This window comes from Pygocentrus nattereri, chromosome 6, assembly GCF_015220715.1.
Source record: "Pygocentrus nattereri isolate fPygNat1 chromosome 6, fPygNat1.pri, whole genome shotgun sequence".
Taxonomy (NCBI): Eukaryota; Metazoa; Chordata; class Actinopteri; order Characiformes; family Serrasalmidae; genus Pygocentrus; species Pygocentrus nattereri.
Genome location: NC_051216.1, coordinates 40649233 through 40671308, shown reverse-complemented (window position 1 = coordinate 40671308; position 22076 = coordinate 40649233). Strand labels below are relative to the sequence as shown.

Genomic DNA, 22076 nt, shown 5'->3' with positions numbered 1-22076 from the left:
GTTACAGTGAGGAAAATAAGTATTTGAACACCCTGTGACTTTGCAAGTTCTCCCACTTAGAAATCATGGAGGGGTCTGAAATTTTCATCCTAGGTGCATGTCCACTGTACAAATAAATTACTAAAAAATCATATATTGTGATTTCTGGATTTTTTTTTAGATTATGTCTCTCACAGTGGACATGCACCTAAGATGAAAATTTCAGACCCCTCCATGATTTCTAAGCGGGAGAACTTGCAAAGTCGCAGGGTGTTCAAATACTTATTTTCCTCACTGTATGTTACAACTGAAGTTTGGGGGGAGGAGCATGGCTGATACCCTTCCTTCCTTCCATCCAAGTTTTCAGAGTTCCTCCCCCTCCCTTAATCAATTCTCCCTCTACCACCACATGTTGAAGGCATGGTCTGAACTCACAAAATCAATGTGATGATAGGAGCAAAGTCGTTCAGTGTAGTTTGGTGTGAAATACTCCCGTCTAGAGAAACTAGAGTCAGAATTGTTCACTGTGGTGTTCATAGGAACCAGACGTCCACCTCTAAAAGCTCCCTCACAGAAAGTTATTACATGAAATGGTTATGAATTCACTGCCTGATGCCTGATACATTGTTTAAAGAATTTTTGCCCATTCCATTGGTGGTAGAGGGATACATTCAGTGTTTTGAGGCAAAATAGTCAGATTTACTACTATTTTACCATAATTAACATTACACATAAAAACTCAGAAGACACATGTAGGTTCAGTGGTCATGGACATTGTGACCCCTGGTTCCTATCAACACCACTGTAAAGAATCTTCTGGAGTTTGGTTCCTAGCTGTGCTGGGAGAAAATAAAATACATAATTATCCGCACATTACCAGTGACTTTTTCACTGATGCCAATAAAACTCAAGTTTAAGGTTGGAGTCTACTAAAGCAGACCATATAGACCATTTATAGAAAAAAATCAATCAAATGAAACGTTAATATGTAATCTATCAAACCAAGCATGTCTTAGATGTTTAAGTATATGGACAATTATGTATGTATCTTGACTTCTAGAAACAGTGTTATTAAACAACAGTTCTATTCCTAAAATCTGATTGGCTGAGCCATGTATTGATGAAATAACCCATTTTTGTTTAAACTGTGGGGCTGATAAAATTTTTCTTCAGTAGAACTAAGCTGGTCACCTAGCTAACATGCTAAAAGATACCCAACATGCTAAGCAACTGCATCATTAACATACGTATGAGGTGATTTACTGTAAAATAGCAATAAGAAGACTAAAGAATGTCACTTGAAAAGCATGAAACCCAGGCTGAATCTCAAACATCGTCCTACTCCCTAAATAGTGTGCTAGGGAACTTCTACAGATGGATGTGGAATAATTCCAAATGACTATTTTTTAAGCTATATTATGTACTGTTGGGATGCAGGAGCCAGTATTTAAATTACTACATGGTGCATCATATAGGAAGCAGCACATTACTGACCTTGTTTGTTCTTTCTCTTCAGTACGTTTCATGAACCAAGGCCTGCTAAAGCAGGCTTGCAAGATTCATTAAGATTTTTACCTGTGTCTGAGTCACCGATTAGGGTTCTCCTTATCCTGCATGACTTTCCTCTGCTGTTCCTCTTTGTCAGCTCTTTGAGGTCCACAGTGTAAACCTCACCTTTCTCATTGTATGTAAAGTTCTGTTCTTTCTTGTGAAAGGCTAATTCCAGCTGGTAGCTAATGCTGGAGTCCAGTGGTACCCATTCCTCTTCTTCAGCCACCTCCCAGCACAGAGTCTCACTCAATCTCTTCATCTCACTTTCTCGGGCTTCCCTCTCCTTGGCTGTCTGGATGAAGCTTGAGATGTTCAGAACTGTATCCAGAACATCCTCCTTCTTCCCTGACACGGTTAGCTTGTCTGAGGAAGAAACAAGGATGCGCACTTGGTTGTTCTTGCTAAGGGTGACGATGGCCTCCCTATCAGCTTCCTGAAGATTGGCTAGATAACTTGACTGGACATCTCTGCTGGTGCATTCTTCAGAGATAAGGTCATCCAGGAGCTTCTTGACTATGGCAAGGCCAGCAGGAGAGGTTCCATACACCTCCACAGTCATTACAGTGAAAGATACTGCAGCCAATGCAGTAGTGAGGCACAGTGGCTGTTTGGCTGGGCTTGGGTTTGTTTTATTTTGTTCTACAGGCGTGGGTACTGCACAGAACACAATGTGAGGCCATTAGAACAATTTTACAATTAGAACATTGTAACATGTGAAAATGTAAATGCAATAAAATTCCTCTTCCTGTTTTTTTATGTGCCATTTATGCCACAACTAACCATAAGCTAATCAAGTTTTACTGGAACTAATCATTAAAAGGAAGCTCTTTAGTTGAAGCCTTTACCAATTCAGTTTTATCCACCATACACTATACAAAGACAAGGAAAAACAACACAGCAAATGTTAAAACCCAAACCTAATTCCCTTTGGTCAGGGGTCGGCAACATTTCACCCATTAACCCTGCAGATTGGCATTGGCACACAGACAGATCATAGCAACACAGACAACAATCCTGCCTAGCAAGTAGCTAATGAAAAAGGCAAAGAGAAAGATTTAAAATGAACTTTGATCGTTTGTAGACGAATGGACTTATTTTCACTTCAGTTGGTTTCATGATCTGTTTATTCTGCAGCGAGAAACATCAAACACTAAAAAGTTGTGGAGCTGAAGTCGCTTCTGATTTGCCAGCTTTTTGTTTGAATTGTCCCTTTCTACCTTAAATGGTGCAAGTTACATTCTGGTGCCTCAGACACCATTTAAGATGGAACAGGAAATTGAAGCTGGCAAATGATAAGCTGACTTTGACCACATAAAAAGTCAAGTGTTGAGAGACGTTTTACAAGAAACTATTCTGGTTTAAGTGAAAGTTTCCTGCTGGAGATGCGAGAAAGCGGCTATAGCTGAGCCAAATCTTAAAGCAGAGCAAAGTAAGTCTACGTTTTTGTTTATATTTTTTAGCCTATGCTATGCACAAACTGAGACATATTAACAGCTACGATGATAAAAAGGACATAAAATGTTGTGGCTTCCAAGGTGGTTTGATTTTTGTTGACAGGACAAAACGGCTCTTCTTAACATTTGGTTTGCCGACCCCTGTCTTAGGTAAAAGCATACTGCCATGGCAGGTCAGAAAATATGTGTACGGCCCATTTATGTCTTACCTGCATCATTACACGTTTTCATATGAAAATGTCCATGACAGCTTTTGTATCAAAAGAGCATTTTAAGTACCACATTCACAAAAAAGTGATGGCGACAGAACTTTTATTTTTACTTTTGGCTTTGGCCAGGTAGAAAACGACAAACCTTAGGGACAGATACACTTTTAAACAGGCCTAATTACATTTTTTAGAACAAATGGAGCTTCAAATTCAAAATCTGGTGCATGATAATGAACTGAAGGCTTGAATTAAACAAACTTGAAGTAATAAACTCTCTACCCTAGAAAACTGTGTGTACCACTTGGCATAGGTGGCCACTGGTTTACCTCCTAAATTACTACAGATAAACACTTTGATGTAACCTCTATAGGTTGTCTGTGTGCTTATATGCGTGGATCTACAGGTTAGCTCTCAGTAAGCAGCCCAAACCTCTACCGGTCCACCTGATTCACCGGATTAACCACTCCACCACTGCCTCTAACAGTCACGCAAATCTTGAGAAATGACTGTGAAACTGCAGTGACAGTAAAACTGCATTTAAAATAATGGAGGAGATGAAGCTGCAGCTGAACGTAAATGATGCTGTTTAGGACAGTAAACATGCAACTAACTGTTTTTATGCAAGATGGACCTAAATCTATGACTTCATACCTGTGTTATGTGCTGTCCTCACCTTCTCTCCTGAACTGTTCCTTGACAGCCTCCACACCTCCCTTCTTCTCAATGAAGTCATAAATGACCTTAAATGTTTTCTTATCTTTAAGCTGTTCCTCACTGATGCCGCACATGTCAAACAAGTTCTTCAGTTCAGGGTCCAGGTTGTCCACCTGAAATTAGAGACAGTAGCTGCTCAATGAAAAATAACCTTCATCTACCATCCTAGTGTGCAAAAAGTGAAAACAACAGCCTTTCATTTTTTTCTTATACACTACATATCTTTTGACTATGTATTTTAGGACTATGGATATATGTATGTATGTGTTCATATGAGAGTTAAGGTACTCACGGCAAAGCCCACATGGCCGATGTGCCTGGATAGCACATAGAGTGAACCAGATACACAGAAAGAAGTGGCATTAATAATTTCTTAATGTGATATATGTTAACCAAAATAAACTAAATACATTAAAATAATAAAGTATTTTTATTTTTTTCACAAAAGCATAAATGCATACGGTGCAAAACTCAGAGGCCACCCTTCATTGACTTAACTTCAAGAGTTTCCGTTATTGTAGCATTTAGCGTTTTTGTATTGAGCACTTCCAGTTTTTCAAAGAAATCTGCAGCCACACCTCCCAAAGCTCACTCCTAAAAGTTGTTGAAGTGATGTTGAGTTCTGGACTCGGGGGTGGTCAGTCCACTGTTCTGAGAACACCAGCAGCTTCTTTGTTTGATGTCTTCTTTTCTCAGTAAGAGCTTCTTGGAACAGCTACACATCCTTTCAGACCCACATCGCTGAGTTGTCTTCTCACAGTGGAAGGATGGACAGAATCACCTGTGGATGTTTTCAGATCTGAAGCAGCTTGATTTTCTCCTCCCTCTCAAAGATGAAAGATTTAAGTGCTGTTTATCTGATGGGGGGCAGTTTTGGTGTCGACCAGGTCTTCCAGGTATTTTTTTAGGAGTCACATTTTCTCTGTAGCTTTTAGTCATTTTTTGAACTCCAGTTCTGAAATTCTATTTTTTTTAAATATTTACTTAATGACTTGTATTTAGTGGCCTGTTTGACTTGAAATTAAATAAATGAAGGGTGGTCTCTAACGTTTGTGTAGTACTGTATGTACATTCACTGAACTCTTTGTTAGGTACATCTACCTTGTTTCTACACTCATTGTCCATTTGATCAGCTCCACTTACTATATAGGTGCACTTTATAGTTCTACAATATACAGTTCTACAATTACAGACTGTAGTCCATCTGTTTCTCTGAATACTCTGTTATCCCACTTTTACCCTTTTCCTTGATCATCAGGACCCCCACAGGACCCCCACAGGTCTCTACAGCGACATGTGAGTGGTATGTTAGTGTGTGTTGTGCTGGTCTGAGTGGATCAGACACAGCAGTGCTGCTGGAGTTTTTTTATCGCCTCAGTATCACTGCTGGACTGAGAATAGTCCACCAACCAAAAATATCCACCCACCTGCCTGTGGGCAGCGTCCTGTAACCACTAAAGGACAAGAGAATGACCAAGAAAAACTGTGTAGTAACAGATACTCTCTCTGACTTTACATCTACAAGGTGGACTGACCAGGTAGGAGTGTCTACACACTCAAACACCACCACCACATCAGTGTCACTGCAATGCTGAGAATGATCCACCACCCAAATAATACCTGCTCTGTGAGGGTCCATGAGGGTCCTGACCACTGAAGAACAGGGTAAAAGGGGGCTAATAAAGTATCAGAGAAACAGATGGACTACAGTCTGTAACTGTAGAACTACAAAGTGCAGCTATACAGTAAGTGGAGCTGATAAAATGGACAGTGAGTGTAGTACTTAAATACTTAATTGTATTTACAATTTGCTTAACTGCTGAAAAACAGCAGGACAAACAGTTAAATGGGAATTACTGGAATTAACTCCAAACTTATATGCCTACTACCAATTCTCCTCAAGATGAATAGGATACTACCAGCATTCTGTAAGGCTTGTCCAACCTTGCATCAGTAGTTATGATTGAACATCAGATCACCTCTCATCCCAGACCACTTCCAACAGATCACCTCTCATCCCAGACCACTTCCAACAGATCACTTCCCATCCCAGATTGAAGTGAAGTAATACTAGACTGAATGAAGTGATTTCATGTAAAATTAAAAAAACAGAAAAACTTGCCGGAAGTTCTGGGGTGTCCCAATGTCAGCTTTGGTCAATTTTTTCTTCTTGCGCTTCTTTTTCAGCTTCGTTTTTCGTTTTATATCATCAACTATTTGCATTGTGTTATCTAAGAACACAGCACAAAACGAAAAATGCAAGTTATTTAGCATTACAGAGCCACAAACATGCTTATATAAAATTCTCACACCATCTACATCAGTTAGGAGGTACCTTACATGCTGTAGTGACAATAACGTGCAGGTTATTAAATTCAGATCAGTTCAATTCAATATTCATTTTCAAGTTTAATTTTATAGTGCTCTTTACAACAATGTGGGTGCAGCAGTTGAAGACAGTGGTTTACATGGATGTACTGGCTATTGAGAGGACCAGGAGAATTCCTGGTGGGCCACTGAGAGAGTAAGACAGAGAGAAATATGGAAAAATGGTCATTTCTAATGTAGCCCAATACAAAATGAATGAAGACCATGCAGGATGAACGATGTGTGCCAGGTGAATACTGGAGTGCACATATCTAGAGAGGTTAGTGTCCCACCGCATTCTTAGTGTAGTGTGCAGCCAATCACGCGAACGCTGCTGCCCCCAGAACTAAACATAACAACTAGGAAGGTTTAACTATGAAGGTTAGCAAGAGAAAGATGGCAAAAAAACCCAAAAAGTGACAAGTTACAACTACCTGTCAAATGAAAGCAAATTTCGAAGTTCAAGCAAAATATTCTTCTAACCTTCTGAGGGGGTATTTTGCGTCTTGTGACCACTGATGAAGAACTAGAGGATGACCAACACAAACTGCAGAGCAACAGATGAGCTGTCATCTCTGATTTTACTCCCACAAAGTGGGAGTGTCTAATTAGAGTGGACAGTGAGTGGACAGTGTTTAAAAACTCCAGCAGCATTGCTGCATCTGATCCACTCATACCATCACAACACACACTAACACACCACCACATCAGTGTCACTGCAGTGCTGAGAATGATCCACCACCCAAATAATACCTGCTCTGTGGTGGTCCTGTGGGGGTTCTGACCACCGAAGAACAGGGTAAAAAAATATGCAGAGAAACAGATGGACTAGTCTGTAATTGTAGATCTACACAGTGCTCCTATATAGTAAGTGGAGCTGACCAAATGGATGCTAAGTGTAGAAACAAGGTGGTAAAGTGGCCATGTGGACTCTATTAATAGTTGCATTATCTGCTCTTCTCACCTTCTTGCCTCAACTCCTCCTTGACAGCCTCCACACCTCCCTTCTTCTCAACAAAGTCATAAATGACCTTAGATGTTATCTTGTCTTTAAGCTGTGCCTCACTGATGCCACACATGTCAAAGAGTTTCTTCAGCTCTGGGTCCAGGTTGTTCAACTGAAAGTGTTACAAGTGACTGAGTCAGGATATTATTACATAATAAAAACATAAGAAGCAGCTTATATGGAAGTATCGGGGCTTTTGGACCTCTATTCATGGTCTCCCTGGGTCTGCTGGGAAAATGCTAGTTTTGGAGTCTACTGTTTACTATATGCCCTCAGCATATCTAGATACAGGGAGAACTGGTTTTAAGTTTGCATATGTTTGTTTCTTATGCTTGTCTTTCTTAAAAGAGCACTTCTACTGAAATTGAAGTGGTAAGTTCCCTTAAGCCACCACCGAGCTACAATGCACTGCAAAGAAAAAAACTAAAAAAGTTAATAACTGAATTACCTTGAAATTTTGAGTTCACCAAACTTATAATAAGAAATTAATACAGATATAGAACAGATTATTGTCAATTTTCAGTTAACTCAACATTTTAAAGCAGCCAATTCAATAAAAAACACTGTTTTAACAGAGCTTGTAGCTTAGAAACTAAACTAAGTATACTATATGGCCAAACATATGTGGACACCCTGCCAAAGTTCAAGTGTTTCAGCCACATCCATTACTAATAAGTGTATAATATCATAACATAAGTACAGGGCCTTGCAATCTCCATAGTCAAATACTGGCAGTATAATAGGTCACTGAAAAACATTTAAACATGGCACTATCATACGATACCACCTTTGCCACAAATCATCTTGTAAAATGTTTGTCCTCCATTATCTACAACTATAAGTGCTGTGAAATGCAAGCAACAACAGCTCAGCCACAAAGCGGTAGAGCATGCACACTCACAGAGCAAGTGCTGAAGCGTGTATTGCCTAAACATTGCCTATCCTCTATTGCCTCACTTACTACAGAGTTCTAAACTGTCTCTGGAAGCAACATCAGCACAAAAAACGTGTGCCTAGAGCTTCATGAAACGAGTTTTCATGGTTGAGAAGCTGTACAGAAGCCTAAGAGCACTGTGCAATATCAAGCGTCAGCTGGAATGGTGTAAAGCATGCTGTTACTGGACTCGTGTTCTTTGGAGTGATGAATCAAGCTTCCCTATCTGGTAGTCTGATGGAAGAATCTGGGTTTGGTGGATGTCAGGAGAATGCTGCTGGAATGCATAGTGCTAACAGTAAAGTTGGAGGAGGAGGAATAATGGGCTGGGGCTGTTTTTTCTGTGTTTGGGCCCCTTAGTTCCAGTAAAGGTTAATGCTACAGCTTACAAAGACATTTTAGACAATTATGTGCTTCCAACTTTGTGGCAGCAGTTTGAGAAAGACCTTTTCCTGTTCCAGCATGACTGAATCCCTGTGCACAAAGTGAACTACATAAAGACATGGTTTGATGAGCTTGGTGTGGAGGAACTCAACCCCAGGCCTTCTCATTCAACATCAATATCTGACCTCACAGATGCTCTTTTGACTGAATGGGCACAAATTCCCAAAGACATACTCCAAAACCCTATGGAAAGCTTCCCAGAGTAGAGGCAGTTATATTAATTTATTTATATTAATGCCCACAGTTTTGGAATGAGATGTCCAAAAAGCTCATCTAGTTGTGATGATCAGGTGTCCACATACATTTGGCCATGTAGTGTATGTAAGTGTATTTAAAAGGCTTTGAAGAGCTAATCCAATGCTGGTTTTGAGAGTAACTGATGCTTCTCTATGCCTAGTAGTATTTGGTCAGACACAATGTTAATAACTTGTCTGGTTGGTTTCCAGAAGGCTTAAATGATGTAGACAGCAACCCAAACACAGTTATGCACTGCATATAAATGGACAGTTTCCTTATCAGCTTTCTCTACAGAAAACACATGGGGCAGTGAGTTATTGTTACAGTACTCACATCAAAGCCTGTGTCTGGATTCCAGAAGAGCTGACCAGCATGCCTGGACAAAAACACATCAGAAGTGTTGTAAAAAAAAAAAGTCAATTAAAGGAAATAAATTTATTAGTTGGACCTGATACAATCAGAATAAAGGAGAGATAATGCTTCTGCCATGAATTCTACCCCAGGTTGGAAAACTATTAGTTGTAGTTTACTCAAAAGTAAATCAGAGGAGGTAAATTCAGTCTAAACATAATAAAATATACAATTATACACAGTTCAGGTGCCCTTGGTCAAATTACATGTTTTGATGATTTTCTAAGTGAAAATAAGTGAAAACATCCTCGAAGCAGAACTTACTTCAACATGACATTTTCCTGCAGATTTTAGCACGACATTTGTTTATTAGCCGAATTTATTAAACTGAGAAAAAATAAAACAAAATGACATTTTGCACATACTACATTTTATGTTTCCTTTCTCCAAAATGTTAAATTTAGCAAATAAACAGCAACTACACATTAAAACGTGCAGAGGGGTGTTCTCTGTAGAGGATGTGTTATTTTCACGTTATGTAATTTGACCAACTTTAGCATACAAAAATATATTTCATACAACAAAAAATATATATATAATTGTTTTATAAATAAAAAACAATTATACATGAAACAATCTAAGAACATACTTCTGTTTTTCTTCTTCAGAGAATTTGACCTTTTCATCGTATTCTCCATCATCATCTTCACTCTCCTGAAAGGGAGATGAATGTGCATGTTGCATCGTATTTATCCATTTGTAATAAGTAAAATTGTCCGGTCAGTCTGCCATCTGTTTTCGCTGAATTATTTTTTACTTAATAAATGCTTGTGAGTCAGTGGTGGAAAGAAATGGAATACAGGTGTAATAACTTCTACAGTCGTTTGCAAAGTTTGGCTGCCCAGTTACTGTTGGAAAAGTGTTAAAATTGTTGTTTTAAAGTTAGTGTTCAGGCTGCTGCATCCTTTGAGTTGTTTGAACTGCAACTAGTAGGTTCTATTTACTTAATAGCTGGGGGTGGGGGGGGGGGGGGGTGTCACTGTGTCAGTAAAGTATCTTTGAGACTGGACGGTGAATCTTGGCTCCAAAGTGTGCAGCATAGCCCGAAAGCCCTGGTTCTCAATGACTGAGATACAGACTACAGGTCGCATAGCAATGCAGTCTCGCCTCGCCAGTAGCGAACAGAAAGACAAAGATTTAGAGATGAATGGACTTTTTCGCATTTATAAGCACAGTTGGTTTCCTGGTACATTAAATCTGCAATGAGAGACTGTCTCTCTCTGAAAAGTTGCGAAGATAAAGTCGCTTCATTTTCGAATTTTCCCATTCCACCTTAAATGGTGCAGCATTACATAAACTATAGCTAGCTGAGATAAAGCTTAAAGCAGAGCAAAGTAAATCCGCGTTTTTGTATATATTTTTAGCTTATACTAGGACATCAGCACATACTGGACATTAAATATTGTGTCTCCCAAGGTGGTTTGACTTTGTTGAAAGGACATCTTCTTAACATTTGGGTTGTGAGTCCTGACCTAACTAGCTTTTAATGCAGAGGGAGCCAGTCGGATTTCTCGCTCATCCAGTTGTGCTTTTGTCATGTTGCATTTTCACAACAAAACCAATGAAACATACATTTGACTAGGGGTGTTAAAAGTTTGCACTCAAGTGTTTCATAATGAAAAAAATTGAACATTTTAAGTCAATAAAAAATTGCTGTAATAGTTGAGAACAAAAAGAGTATTTTTGAAATTTCTTTGTTTTTCTGGATGTACTTTAATAATTTGCTGGAGTAATAATTCATTACAGCATTTCTTCTTTTAATGAAGCAAATTATTTCTTAATGAAGCACATTGACTCTTGTATCTTAATGTTTTCTACCTGGGGGTCTGCTGTCCACTCTTTGAGAACTTGCAGCAACTCTTGTAGAACTTCATCATGGTCAACAACAACATAGACGAGTTTAACAGCAGTGAATGAACGCTGAAATAAATGATCTTCAAATGCCTCCAGAATGGCAATCATAGCTTCTTCACCACTGAGACCACCTCTACCTTAAAGAGAATGACATTGTTTGAGTGGTAAATCAGTCAAATATTATTCTCAAATCATCACTGACCAAAGAATAGCATGCATCTCCAAAACAGTATGTAAGAGATCTGGGGATCTTGCCCATCCGACTATATGCTATTCAATGGTATTAAAGAATCAGAAATTATATATATATATATATATATATATATATATATATATATATATATATATATATATATATATATATATATATATACACTGTATATAATCATTACAGGAGTATTATTAAACTTCATATATATGCATGGATCATCGTGTGACAGTTATTAAAAAATGTTAGATGTTTTCTGTGCATTCAGTTTATCTTTATGGTGTCTCTGGCCTAACTAATCTAAGTCAACAATGTCCAGATGTCCATGGTCACTCTATCAAGGGAATGGGAGAATGTCACGTGCAATTAGGCTCCAAGAAGTTTGCACATCACACAAACATACCCACACCTACACCGTCACCACACACAGACATACTCACATACACAGGTACACCTTTCACTTCAATTGATCACATTTCATCTTTAGCTTTAGGTAGTATGAAGATTGGGTGTTCCCTGGGGTATTCCATGAACATTCATTTTAGATCATGTGTTCCCAGTCAGGAGTTCTCCTTGGGAGTGTTCTCTGGACATTGGTTTAGAATCATTGCTCCCGGTCAGGAGGTGATGGTCATGAGTTCATCTGTATGTATTACAATGTATGTTTTCTAAGGGGAGTAAAACTTAGAGTGTGCAGTCAGTGTCGCTCGTCTGTGTAGGCCATGGCAATGAGAGGCCACTTCAGATACGCCGAGGTGTTATAAATTTCTATGGTGAAAACAGGTTAGTCCAGGCTGGTGGACGGATTGTTGAGACTTTGAGCTTTAAGCCTTAACTCATTGTCTTGGCCTAAATGGGAGAAAGAGCGTAGAGTCCTCACTCAGTTTTACTGGGGTGATGGGCTCTTTAATGGCTCTCAAGCCAATTTCATTTATTCTCTTTCACCTTTGTTACATTTTTTCATATTTAGCATGATTTTTGTCTTGATTTATACTGTTCATATTTTTCTTCATTATCATAAAATTGTTTTGTCCAGCGGTTTCATCCAATAAACTGGCAAAACTACTTTTGGACTCAGCCTGGTTGTTTTTACACCACAACGGACAATTTTCCATTTTTTTTACAATCTTACAAGTAACTTAAAAAAAAGAAGACCAAAACCGTCATAACTTTTAATGTAAGTGAATTTAAAGAGGTTTCATTCCAAGCAAATTTGAAGCATTTCTATTAGTCCACTCATCATGAACATTTTGCTGTGGGAAAACTAAAAAATGACAATAATGGAGATATACGGTGTTTCCTGGACAGTGAAGTGTAGGTATTAAAGAGGTGCTCTGGCTAAAACATGTCTGTTCTGAACATGCCTACTGGCCTCCAGCAGTGGTGCAACAACTGTCTAGAGTGAGATTTCCAGCATGAACAGTAAGAAACCTCCTTTTGATGATATATTTTGAAGGTGGGAGGGGTATTTGATTATCTACAAGTGCTATAGGTCAAATAATTTTTTTTAACAGTTCTGCTGGAGTGCAACATGTGGCTCTTTTACTGCCCTGTTGTGGCTCCACAGCAGAATTAGGCAATTTTTAGGTAAAAATAAAATAATCTTCCTTTACAGTAAAATAAATAGTCAAATACAATAACTGGTCTTAAACACTGGAGTTAATGTATAACTGCTCATTCAACTGTTAACCCTAAAGGTTGGTGTGCAAACTGGTGGTCACCATGGCAATACAGACCACAAATCTCACCTAGCTTGTAGGTAACAAAAAGGCAAAGAGAAAGATTTAAGAGGAACATCAATAATTTGGAAATTAATGGACTTTGCTAATTTGCATTTATAAGCATTCACATGGTGTCCTGATACATTTAATCTGCATTGAGAAACTGTTAAACACTAAAAGAAGAAATCATCTTACCACCTTAAATGGTGCAGTAGTTACTTTCTGGCGCCTCAGGCACCATTTAAGGTGGAACATAAAAAAAAAATCCAAACAAGAAGCTGGCAAAAAAGTTGAACGTTGAGAGATATTTTCCAAGAAACATTTCTACTTTTGAGGAAAAGTTTCCTGCTGGAGATGTGAGAAAAGCAGCTATAGCTCAGATTAATCTCAAAGCAGAGCGATGTAAGTCTGCATTTTTCTATTATATTTTTAGCCTATACTAGAACATTAGCACATACTGTGACATATTTACAGCCAAGATGATGAAATGGACATAAAATGTTGTGGCTCCCAAGGTGGTCTGATTTTTACTGAAACGACAAAATGGCTATTCTTAACATTTAGGTTGCTGACCCCTGAGCTAGAAGGTCTGTAGTTATTAGCCTCTGTATCAGTGGCTACCCTAGCAGTCAGGATTTCTTCATTGCAGTTGCAAGAGGAGGGGTTTTATGGTTGTATGATGTATTTGAGTAATGCATGCTGGGTATTGGGAGAACACTAATAAAAAGAAAACAACAAAATCATGAATTCTGGCAAACTAATAATGCTGTGCTACAGAATGTTCAATAACATGCCAAATAACATTAATTCCTAGTTTTAGCCAGAAATGCCCCATTAATAGTTTTCCAATTTAAAATTCATACCTGTGCCAATAGCCGGGAAGGAAACTGTGCTGATCTTCTTCTTCTCACATTGCTCCAATACTTTCTTTACCCGTAACCTCGCCTCTGCAGTGGAGTGGGGTCCCACCATGTGGATGATGAAATCACACTGTAGCTTTCCAGCACTGGTCAGAGCAACCTTATCATCCTGCAATGGACCTTCAAAGACACAGGTGAAGCCACCGGCATGTTTCAAAGACTGAAGTTTTCTCTCCTACACAGTAACAACAGGTTCATCAGGTACTGCCGCGCTTAAGTGTGGAGTCAATGCGGAAAAGTTTAAAATGTTTCTGTAATTCAAAACCAATTTGGTTAGTCAAATGTTTCAAATAAGTAGCTGAACACTAGGAAAATTGTATGTTAAAATGAGAACATTTTGCAAGTGTTCTTCATTCCAAGATGAAGAACTGACCTACAGAAGATTTTAAAATGACTGAAAAAGCTGCCAAATCCAGAACCCTGCAGGCAACATACCATATAAATAAAAATAATGCTTGGCCTTAAAAAGTGCGGGAATGAGATAATTAAGTTGTGGCCACACATTAGGATCTCATTCCCACACCATTATCTTGTTCCCATGCCTTACTAAGTCATGGCCACGCATTATTTTTATTTATACAGGATGTCACCAGCGGGGCTCCATAGCATAACATTGAGAGTTATAATTAAATGACAATCCAGAATTCTTCTTCTCACACACATCTTCTAAGCTGCTTCTCCTTCTGGGTCGCGGGGGGTGCTAGAAGCTATTCCAGCTGTCATTGGGCGAAAGGCAGGTCACACCCTGGACAGGTTGCCAGTCCATCGCAAGGCAGACAGACACATTCACTCACACACTCACAACTAGGGGCAATTTAGCATGTCCAAACAGCCCGACTGCATGTCTGTGGACTGATGGAGGAAACCGGAGAACCTGGAGGAAACCCATGCAGACACAGGGAGAACATGCAAACACCACACAGGACAAAGAACCCTGGTTGCCCAGCCGGGGACTCGAACCCAGGCCCTCCTCGCTGTGAGGCGACAGCGCTGACAATCCAGAATTCATCATATTTAAAAAGTAGAAATCAAATCTCAAGATAAATAAGTTAATAATATTGAGTGTTAGATAATTACTGTTTATTATTTATCATTTTATTCACTTCACAGTTCTTCAAATAATTCTATTGAATAAAATGTCAAACATTATACATATTATAATAAAATCTTTGTTGGTTTTCTAAGTGTACATAAGGGAACACATCCTTTACAGAGGCACACTTTTAACACATTTTAACACAATTACTGTTTATTTGCTAAATTTAACATACTGGAAAAAATATAAAAACATAAAATGTGGTCTCTGAAAAGATTATCATTAGTTTTTCTCAATATATTACACTATATTTTCTCAATATATTACACTTTTCTCAATATATTACACTTTTATATTACACACCCCTGAAAAATGAATTGTGTAGAACGAGTGTGATGTGAGTGTTTTCTCTGCGGAAGTCACGCTAATTTATTTTTACAGAAAATCAATAAAACGTGGAATTTGACCAGGAGTGTTCAAACATTTGCATATGACTGACTGAATATCTGAAAATGAAGCTAACTGACACCTACAAAGCAGCAGAAGGCTATAAAAAAGACATTAAAGCACTTCAGGCTTGCAGGCCTCCACTGAATGTTATTAGGAATGGCAGTTAAGGGGAACTGTGGAAGTCAAGGCAAGATTTGGTGGCCAGAAAGGCAAATTAAAAGTGCCGTTTGACAGTACAGGACCTGATGGGAGGTTTAGCTGCACATAGAAAAATAAAATATAAAATGTGGACTGTGCAAAAGTTACGGCTCATTATGTTTTCTGTTTTAGTGTTTTCAGTATGTTCAACTCAGCAAATAAATAGAAATTTTGCAGAAAAAAAACATTTAAGTGTATTCAGTGCAGAGGACTTGCTAACTTACATTCACTTAGAAAATCAACAAAACATTGTTCAAGTGTTCAAACATTAGCATACAGCTGTATGTTTGTGTACATGAACTATCAAAAATGATTAACAAAGTGATTCCAAACTTTTGAATGCTCGTGTATGTGTCCTTAAAGTTAAAGGCACCCCCAAAACGTTCTGATCAAGCTACCGCAATTATCTTTGGTAAATTTGCCCCTGTACCCAGGGAGAACACTTACCCAATTTTTGGCACTCCTTTTCAACAGATGGACCAGCTGCTCTGAATATGGCCCCAGAAACACCTGAAAGCATTCAACATTTTCTTCTATTGAGAATAACGAGCTGCATAACATCAAACACCGTCATTTCAGATCTTTAACATTAGTCTCCACTTCCCGGACATGGTACATATGAGAATATTGCTCTTTATTTTGAGTAAAAAAGGTAAATACAGAGTAAACTAACCTGTTTTTAAGTCAATCTCTCTGTTGGTTGTGTTCACTATGGCTTGCACTGTTTCGTTTGTGATGTTGCCTTTTTTAACCTCAATTCTGACGCCTTCAATCTTGACTGTAAGTTTGGTTGAAAATAAACATGTCCATTATAAAATAGAGATGAGTTCTTAAAAAGTTGCTGAAGGTCTATTTTGATGATATAAACATAATTCAAACCTTGATTTGCACATGCTGCCGTGGTGCCTGTAAGGGACTGCTTAAAAAGGAAAAAGGGGATTTAAAGGTTTTTAATTTTTTATTTACGCAATATCAATGAAAAATCTAAATGCGCTGGTCCAGATTCATAAAACCCAAGTCAGGGGTCTTCAACCTGCGACTCCGGAGCCCTTTCACTGCCATGTTACGGATCCACAATTAGATTTTTAGATAAAAATACAATAGAAAAATGAAGCTCTTCTGATTCTTAAATGCTGGAGTGAATCATTCTTAAATGCTGGAGTTCATGTAGCCTATAACTGCTCATTCACCAAGTTTTAATCCTGAATGTTGGTGAGTAGACTGCTGGTCACAGCAACACAGACAACAGGCTCATCTGGTTAGCTAGCTAATGAAAAGGTACATCTATAATTTGTAGACAGAATGATTTATTTGCATTTATAATTGCTCCAGCTGGCTTCTTGATATGTTTAATTTGCTACGAGAAACTGACAAAATACTAAAAATTTGCAAAGCATAAGTCAGCCTGTCATTCACCAGCCGCATGTTCACATTTTCCTGTTCCACCTTCAAAGGTGCAGCAATTACATTCTGGCACCTCAGGCACCACTGAAGGTGAAATGGAAAAATTTGAACAAGAATCTGGCGAATGAGAAAAAATCCTATGTTGAGAGATATTATTCTACTTTTGGAAAAGTTGCCTGTTGGAGATGTGAGAAAAGCAGCTATAGCTGAGCTAAAGTTTAAAGCAGAGCTAAGTAAGTCTGGGTATTTATATTATATTTTTAACCTATACTAGTACATTAGCACATACTGAGACATATTTACAGTCAGTATGGTGAAATGGACATAAAACATAAAAAATCTAAGGTGGTTAGATTTTTGTTAAAAGGACAAAATGGCTCTTCTTAACATTCGGGTTGCCAACTTTTGTCCTAAGTGTGTTCTTAAATGTGTTCTTGAAAAAGGTCCTTAAAAAAGTCTGTCAGATTTATGACGTGTGCTTAAACTACAGAATCGTTTAGCACCTTTGTGTTCTTGATGGTGTGTAGATTCTGTTCTTAAGAACAAATTCCTAATAATAAAACACTGTTTAATGTCAGAATCTTCATAAAACTGTATAAGTGGCATGGTTAATGAGGCCCAATGCTATGCCTCGCAAAATATATTAATATAATTCGTAAATTTACCCTGGGGGTGATAAGCACATGGGTCTCTTCTTACTGATGCAGTTAGTTACCTACGCATGTTAATGAGCTAATGCATATTAATGACCATTGCTCAGTAAGGGCTGGTTTGGGCCGTGTTTATGAATATGAAAATATGTTGCCATGATCTGTGTTTTTTGGATCTGTCTCTGTATTTTTACTGTTAAGAGAACTAGATACAAGCAGAGTGACTGTATATGTTCATTTGCTTAATCTTCTTGAGATAAATCAATATAAAACAAAGAAATGTACTCCATTGTTCCAATTTTCTGATTTCAAATTTTGAACATTTAAAAAAAATGGTTTGTGCAAAAGTTTGGACATCCTTCCAGTTGTAAAGTATGAGAACTAAATTAACTCGTTAGGCCTTAATTGATTAGGGCTGGTTAGGGAGGTCAAGAACTGTCATTAGGGATTATCTACTGATGATAAACCCAGAGCGCAATAATCCTCTTACTCTTCAAACCTTGTGCTAACAATCAAAGCTGCTCGACGCAGCTGCCTGGAGATATTAAAATGAAGCTAACTGATGCCTACATATCAGGAGAAGACACATCATTGCTACAACATTGTCAAAATGTGGTCCTGGTTATGTTGTCTGAACAAGGTCACAATACTGTCACAACCTCATTATTCAGTAACATTGCCAGACAGTGTTATGACTACCTGCTGGTAACTTAGCAAAATTCCATGGAGCTCCATTCACAGTATAATGGAACTAATTGTCACTATATTGTCAAATGTTGTCAGATAACATCATCACAACTTTCTGAGAAATTACAATGTTGTGACAACACTGTGGGCACTGAAATAATAGGCTGTCACAACATTCTCACAACGTAACTGTGTTTGCTGGGAGGGTGTACCATTCTACTGGTGAAACGTTGTTTGTGCAAACATGATCTGTTTAGAAAAGTCATCAGAAGGAAACCCCACCTGCAACCTCATCACGAAAGTTAACATTTTAAAAAATGTATAGACGAACCTGAGGCACGTTGGAAACAAGTATTTTAGGATGATTAAATAAAAACTGAACTCTTGGCTATAATCACTGAATGAATGCTTAGGGAAAAAGGAGTAGCATTTGATGACAAGAACACCTTGCTGACTGTTGACCTTGGGGGCAAGTCTATTATGTTTTTAAGTTAATTAAATACTAGCATTTGCATGTAATTTTTAAATAGTTTGCTGCAGAGGCTGTGTTTGCTTCATTTCACTTAAAAAAATAAATAAAATATGTAATTTGGGTAGGGGTGTCCACACCTTTGCATACAACCATGCTCACCTATAAAATAACACCAAATTGATATATACATTAGTAGAGTTTACTGACAGTCAGGCATTGTTTTACTCAAATGATTAAATAAAAAAAATTAAATATATCTGCATTTTAATTAAAACATAAAATCCTTAATAAAGTATAACAATACATATAAATGCAATTTAAAAAGAGACGCACAGCAATTCATTAAATTAATTATGATGATGAATGATTAAATGAAACCTTGTTCCTCTCCCTGAAATAACCACGAAAGGCATCCCAAATGATGTGATCAAATGCAACCACAACAATCTTCTTCAGCCAAGATGAATTCGACCGAATCAAATGGTTCTCCAGTCCAGTGAAGATGGCACTGATAGATGCATAAGCTGAAATCCCACCTTGTCCTGCAGGGTGGGCAGGTTTATATTACTTTGATGCTTTATACAATGCAGCACAGGTCACTATAATTACTAAATGTCATTTTAAAGTAGTGGTCAACAATCCTGGTCCTGGAGACCCAACTTTGGTTAAGCTCTGCCACACCTGCTCCAGATACTTCTCATCTTCAGAGGTCCTTGACTGGTTGATGAGATGCATTTGTGTTAGATGTGTTAAATACAGCGATCAGGCATAACATTATGACCACCTCCTTGCTTCTACGATCATTGTCCATTTTATCAGCTCCACTTACTACATAGGTGCACTTTGTAGTTCTACAGTTACAGACTGTAGTCCATCTGTTTCTCTGCATACTTTGGTTACCCTGATCTTCAGTGGTCAGGACCCCCACGGACCCTCACAGAGCAGGTACTATTTGTTGAGCTGAGAATGATCCATCACCCAAATAGTACCTGCTCTGTGAGGATCCATGGGGGTCCTGACCAGTGAAGAACGGGGGCTAACAAAGTATGCAGAGAAACAGATGAATTACAGTCTGTAACTGTAGAACTACAAAGTGCACCTATATAGTAAGGGGAGCTGATAAAATGGACAATGAGCGTAGAAACAAGGAGGTGGTCATAATGTTATGCCTGATCGGTGTACAGGCTGTATAAAACCTCTGCAGCACATTAGATCTCCAGGTCGATGGTTGTTGACCACTGTTCTAATGCATGTGTGTTTGAAACTCTATTGAAGAAGTAATATGAACTCTATTAAGGAAATATGTGTTCATGCTCTGCAGGTCAGGGACTGGTTGTGGTCTCACCTGTCCCGATTGCTGGGATGGCCACTGAGGTAGCCATATTACTTTCGCATAGATTCAGGACCTTCTCAATGGAGGTTATGATATCCGCAGCATGAATGGGCCCAAACATCTGAGCGATGTGCTTACAGGAAAGATTGCCACTACCTGTCAAGATCACATCATCTGGTCTAGGACCTGGCAAGATTCACACAAGATTAGAGAAACTGCTGGACAGAAGAAGCCTGGTTTAAAAATTTGAATTAGAATTCAGAACCATTTGTCACTGTGTTTTGCACACTGTGAAATTAGACCTCTGCATTTAACCCATCTGTGCAGTGAAACACCCACATACATGCACACTACATGAACACACACATGAACACACACACTAGCAGGCAGTGAGCACACTTGCCCGGAGCAGTGGGCAGCCCTATCCATGGTGCCCGGGGAGCAATTGGGGGTTAGGTGCCTTGCTCAAGGGCACTTCAGTCATGGACTGTCAACCAAGGGGATCAAACCGGCAACCTTCCGGTCACAGGGCTGGTTCCCTAACCTCCAGCCCACGACTGCCCACACTCTGAAAAATCTTACAAACTCACTTTGATTTGTTTCATTCATTCATTTTGGCCTGAATCAAGAAGAATGTGGATTGTGCCGATTCCCCACGTGGATGAATCTAATGATTGCGAGTGCATTGAAAGAGAATTTCAAAGCCTTTTCCTGTGTCGTGATGCACTTATACGAACAAGAGAGACTGGCTACAATTTCTTTTTCCATCTGCTGTGCTGCAAAACCAGAACCAGGAAACACTTAAAAAACTACAGAAAAGTGTGGCTAACCTGTATTAGCCTGTATCGGATCTGTAGGCCACTAGCTAAGCTGGCTAGAGAGGAGCTGGCTAGCATTAGCTCAGCAAGGAGGCTACAGCTCCAAACACCACAGAACCACAAAATAAGGTTTAAACAAGTTAAGCCATTATCATCTACATTTGCATCAGTAAAGCTTTTGTTAGACAGAATCAAACCTTTTCTGTGGTCAGCAGAGTTAGCAACATGCTAGCTAACCTAATGCTAACCAGTGAGTCTCTCCTGGTTAGCAGTGACGTTTAACAATTAGCAGTTGTTGTTGGATTGAAGCTATGCTATTTCTTGAAAGGCGGATTTTAAAAATCTGTTTCATTTATTTGGCATCCATGTGAGCAAAATGAACTTATTTGATTGTTTTCAGATTTGAACCAATGCAGCAGGATTCTATGGCACAATACTGACATAAATGTAGAACCAAACAGTGAATAGCTACGTCATTACATCATCCCATCAAGTGGTTCTGTGGCCTTGAACATGGTTAGCTAACCCTACTGAGGAAACCGCGCTGGGCCCGATTTTTAGATGTTCCGTGTCAAACTGTGTCCATGTGGAAATGAGACTGGAATGCTTACCCTCTGCGCTCACAACCATTTGGCCCTGCAGTGGTAAAGAGGCTAAACTAGTAAAGGTCATGTTTTCTAAGGATGAAAGTAAATGATCTATTACCGTCAACAAATCCTTATCAGTACAATGATTTTGAGATCATTTGAGACCTAAACATTCAGCCAGACCTTCTTTTTGAGTCTTTGTGTGTGATGTTAATACATAAAGATGTATGACCCAATGTTTCTGACTTTTAACTGATCATTTCAGGCTTTTCAGTGCAAAGCTCACTATATTTCAGCCTGTTTTCATTCTTTTGATACGTATTTCAGTTTTAACAAAAAAAGCTTACACAGCCAACTTTGAAAAACAAAAGTAATCACAACACTCTATTAATAAACTCTAGTCAAGTATGCAGGAATTATTGGGAGGAATAA

The 22076-nt window shown here is 38.6% G+C and overlaps 1 protein-coding gene across 2 annotated transcripts in view; it reads right to left on the bottom strand.

The window, feature by feature from the left end:
• The window catches only part of LOC108425947 (protein mono-ADP-ribosyltransferase PARP14-like), a 44521-nt gene that overhangs the window by 6557 nt on the left and 15888 nt on the right, over nt 1-22076 (bottom strand). The window contains exons 11-24 of one of the 2 annotated variants that reach the window (XM_017695039.2): nt 20252-20425; nt 19285-19448; nt 16573-16612; nt 16367-16471; nt 16141-16203; nt 13953-14129; nt 11125-11297; nt 9896-9960; nt 9229-9271; nt 7239-7392; nt 6030-6138; nt 4200-4224; nt 3867-4020; nt 1555-2184 (exon numbers count right to left, since the gene is read on the bottom strand). In XM_017695039.2, coding sequence (XP_017550528.2) covers nt 1555-2184; nt 3867-4020; nt 4200-4224; nt 6030-6138; nt 7239-7392; nt 9229-9271; nt 9896-9960; nt 11125-11297; nt 13953-14129; nt 16141-16203; nt 16367-16471; nt 16573-16612; nt 19285-19448; nt 20252-20425 — 2076 coding nt within the window. The remainder of the gene's footprint in view (nt 1-1554; nt 2185-3866; nt 4021-4199; nt 4225-6029; nt 6139-7238; nt 7393-9228; nt 9272-9895; nt 9961-11124; nt 11298-13952; nt 14130-16140; nt 16204-16366; nt 16472-16572; nt 16613-19284; nt 19449-20251; nt 20426-22076) is intronic. The other variant, XM_037539684.1, reaches the window with a different exon arrangement.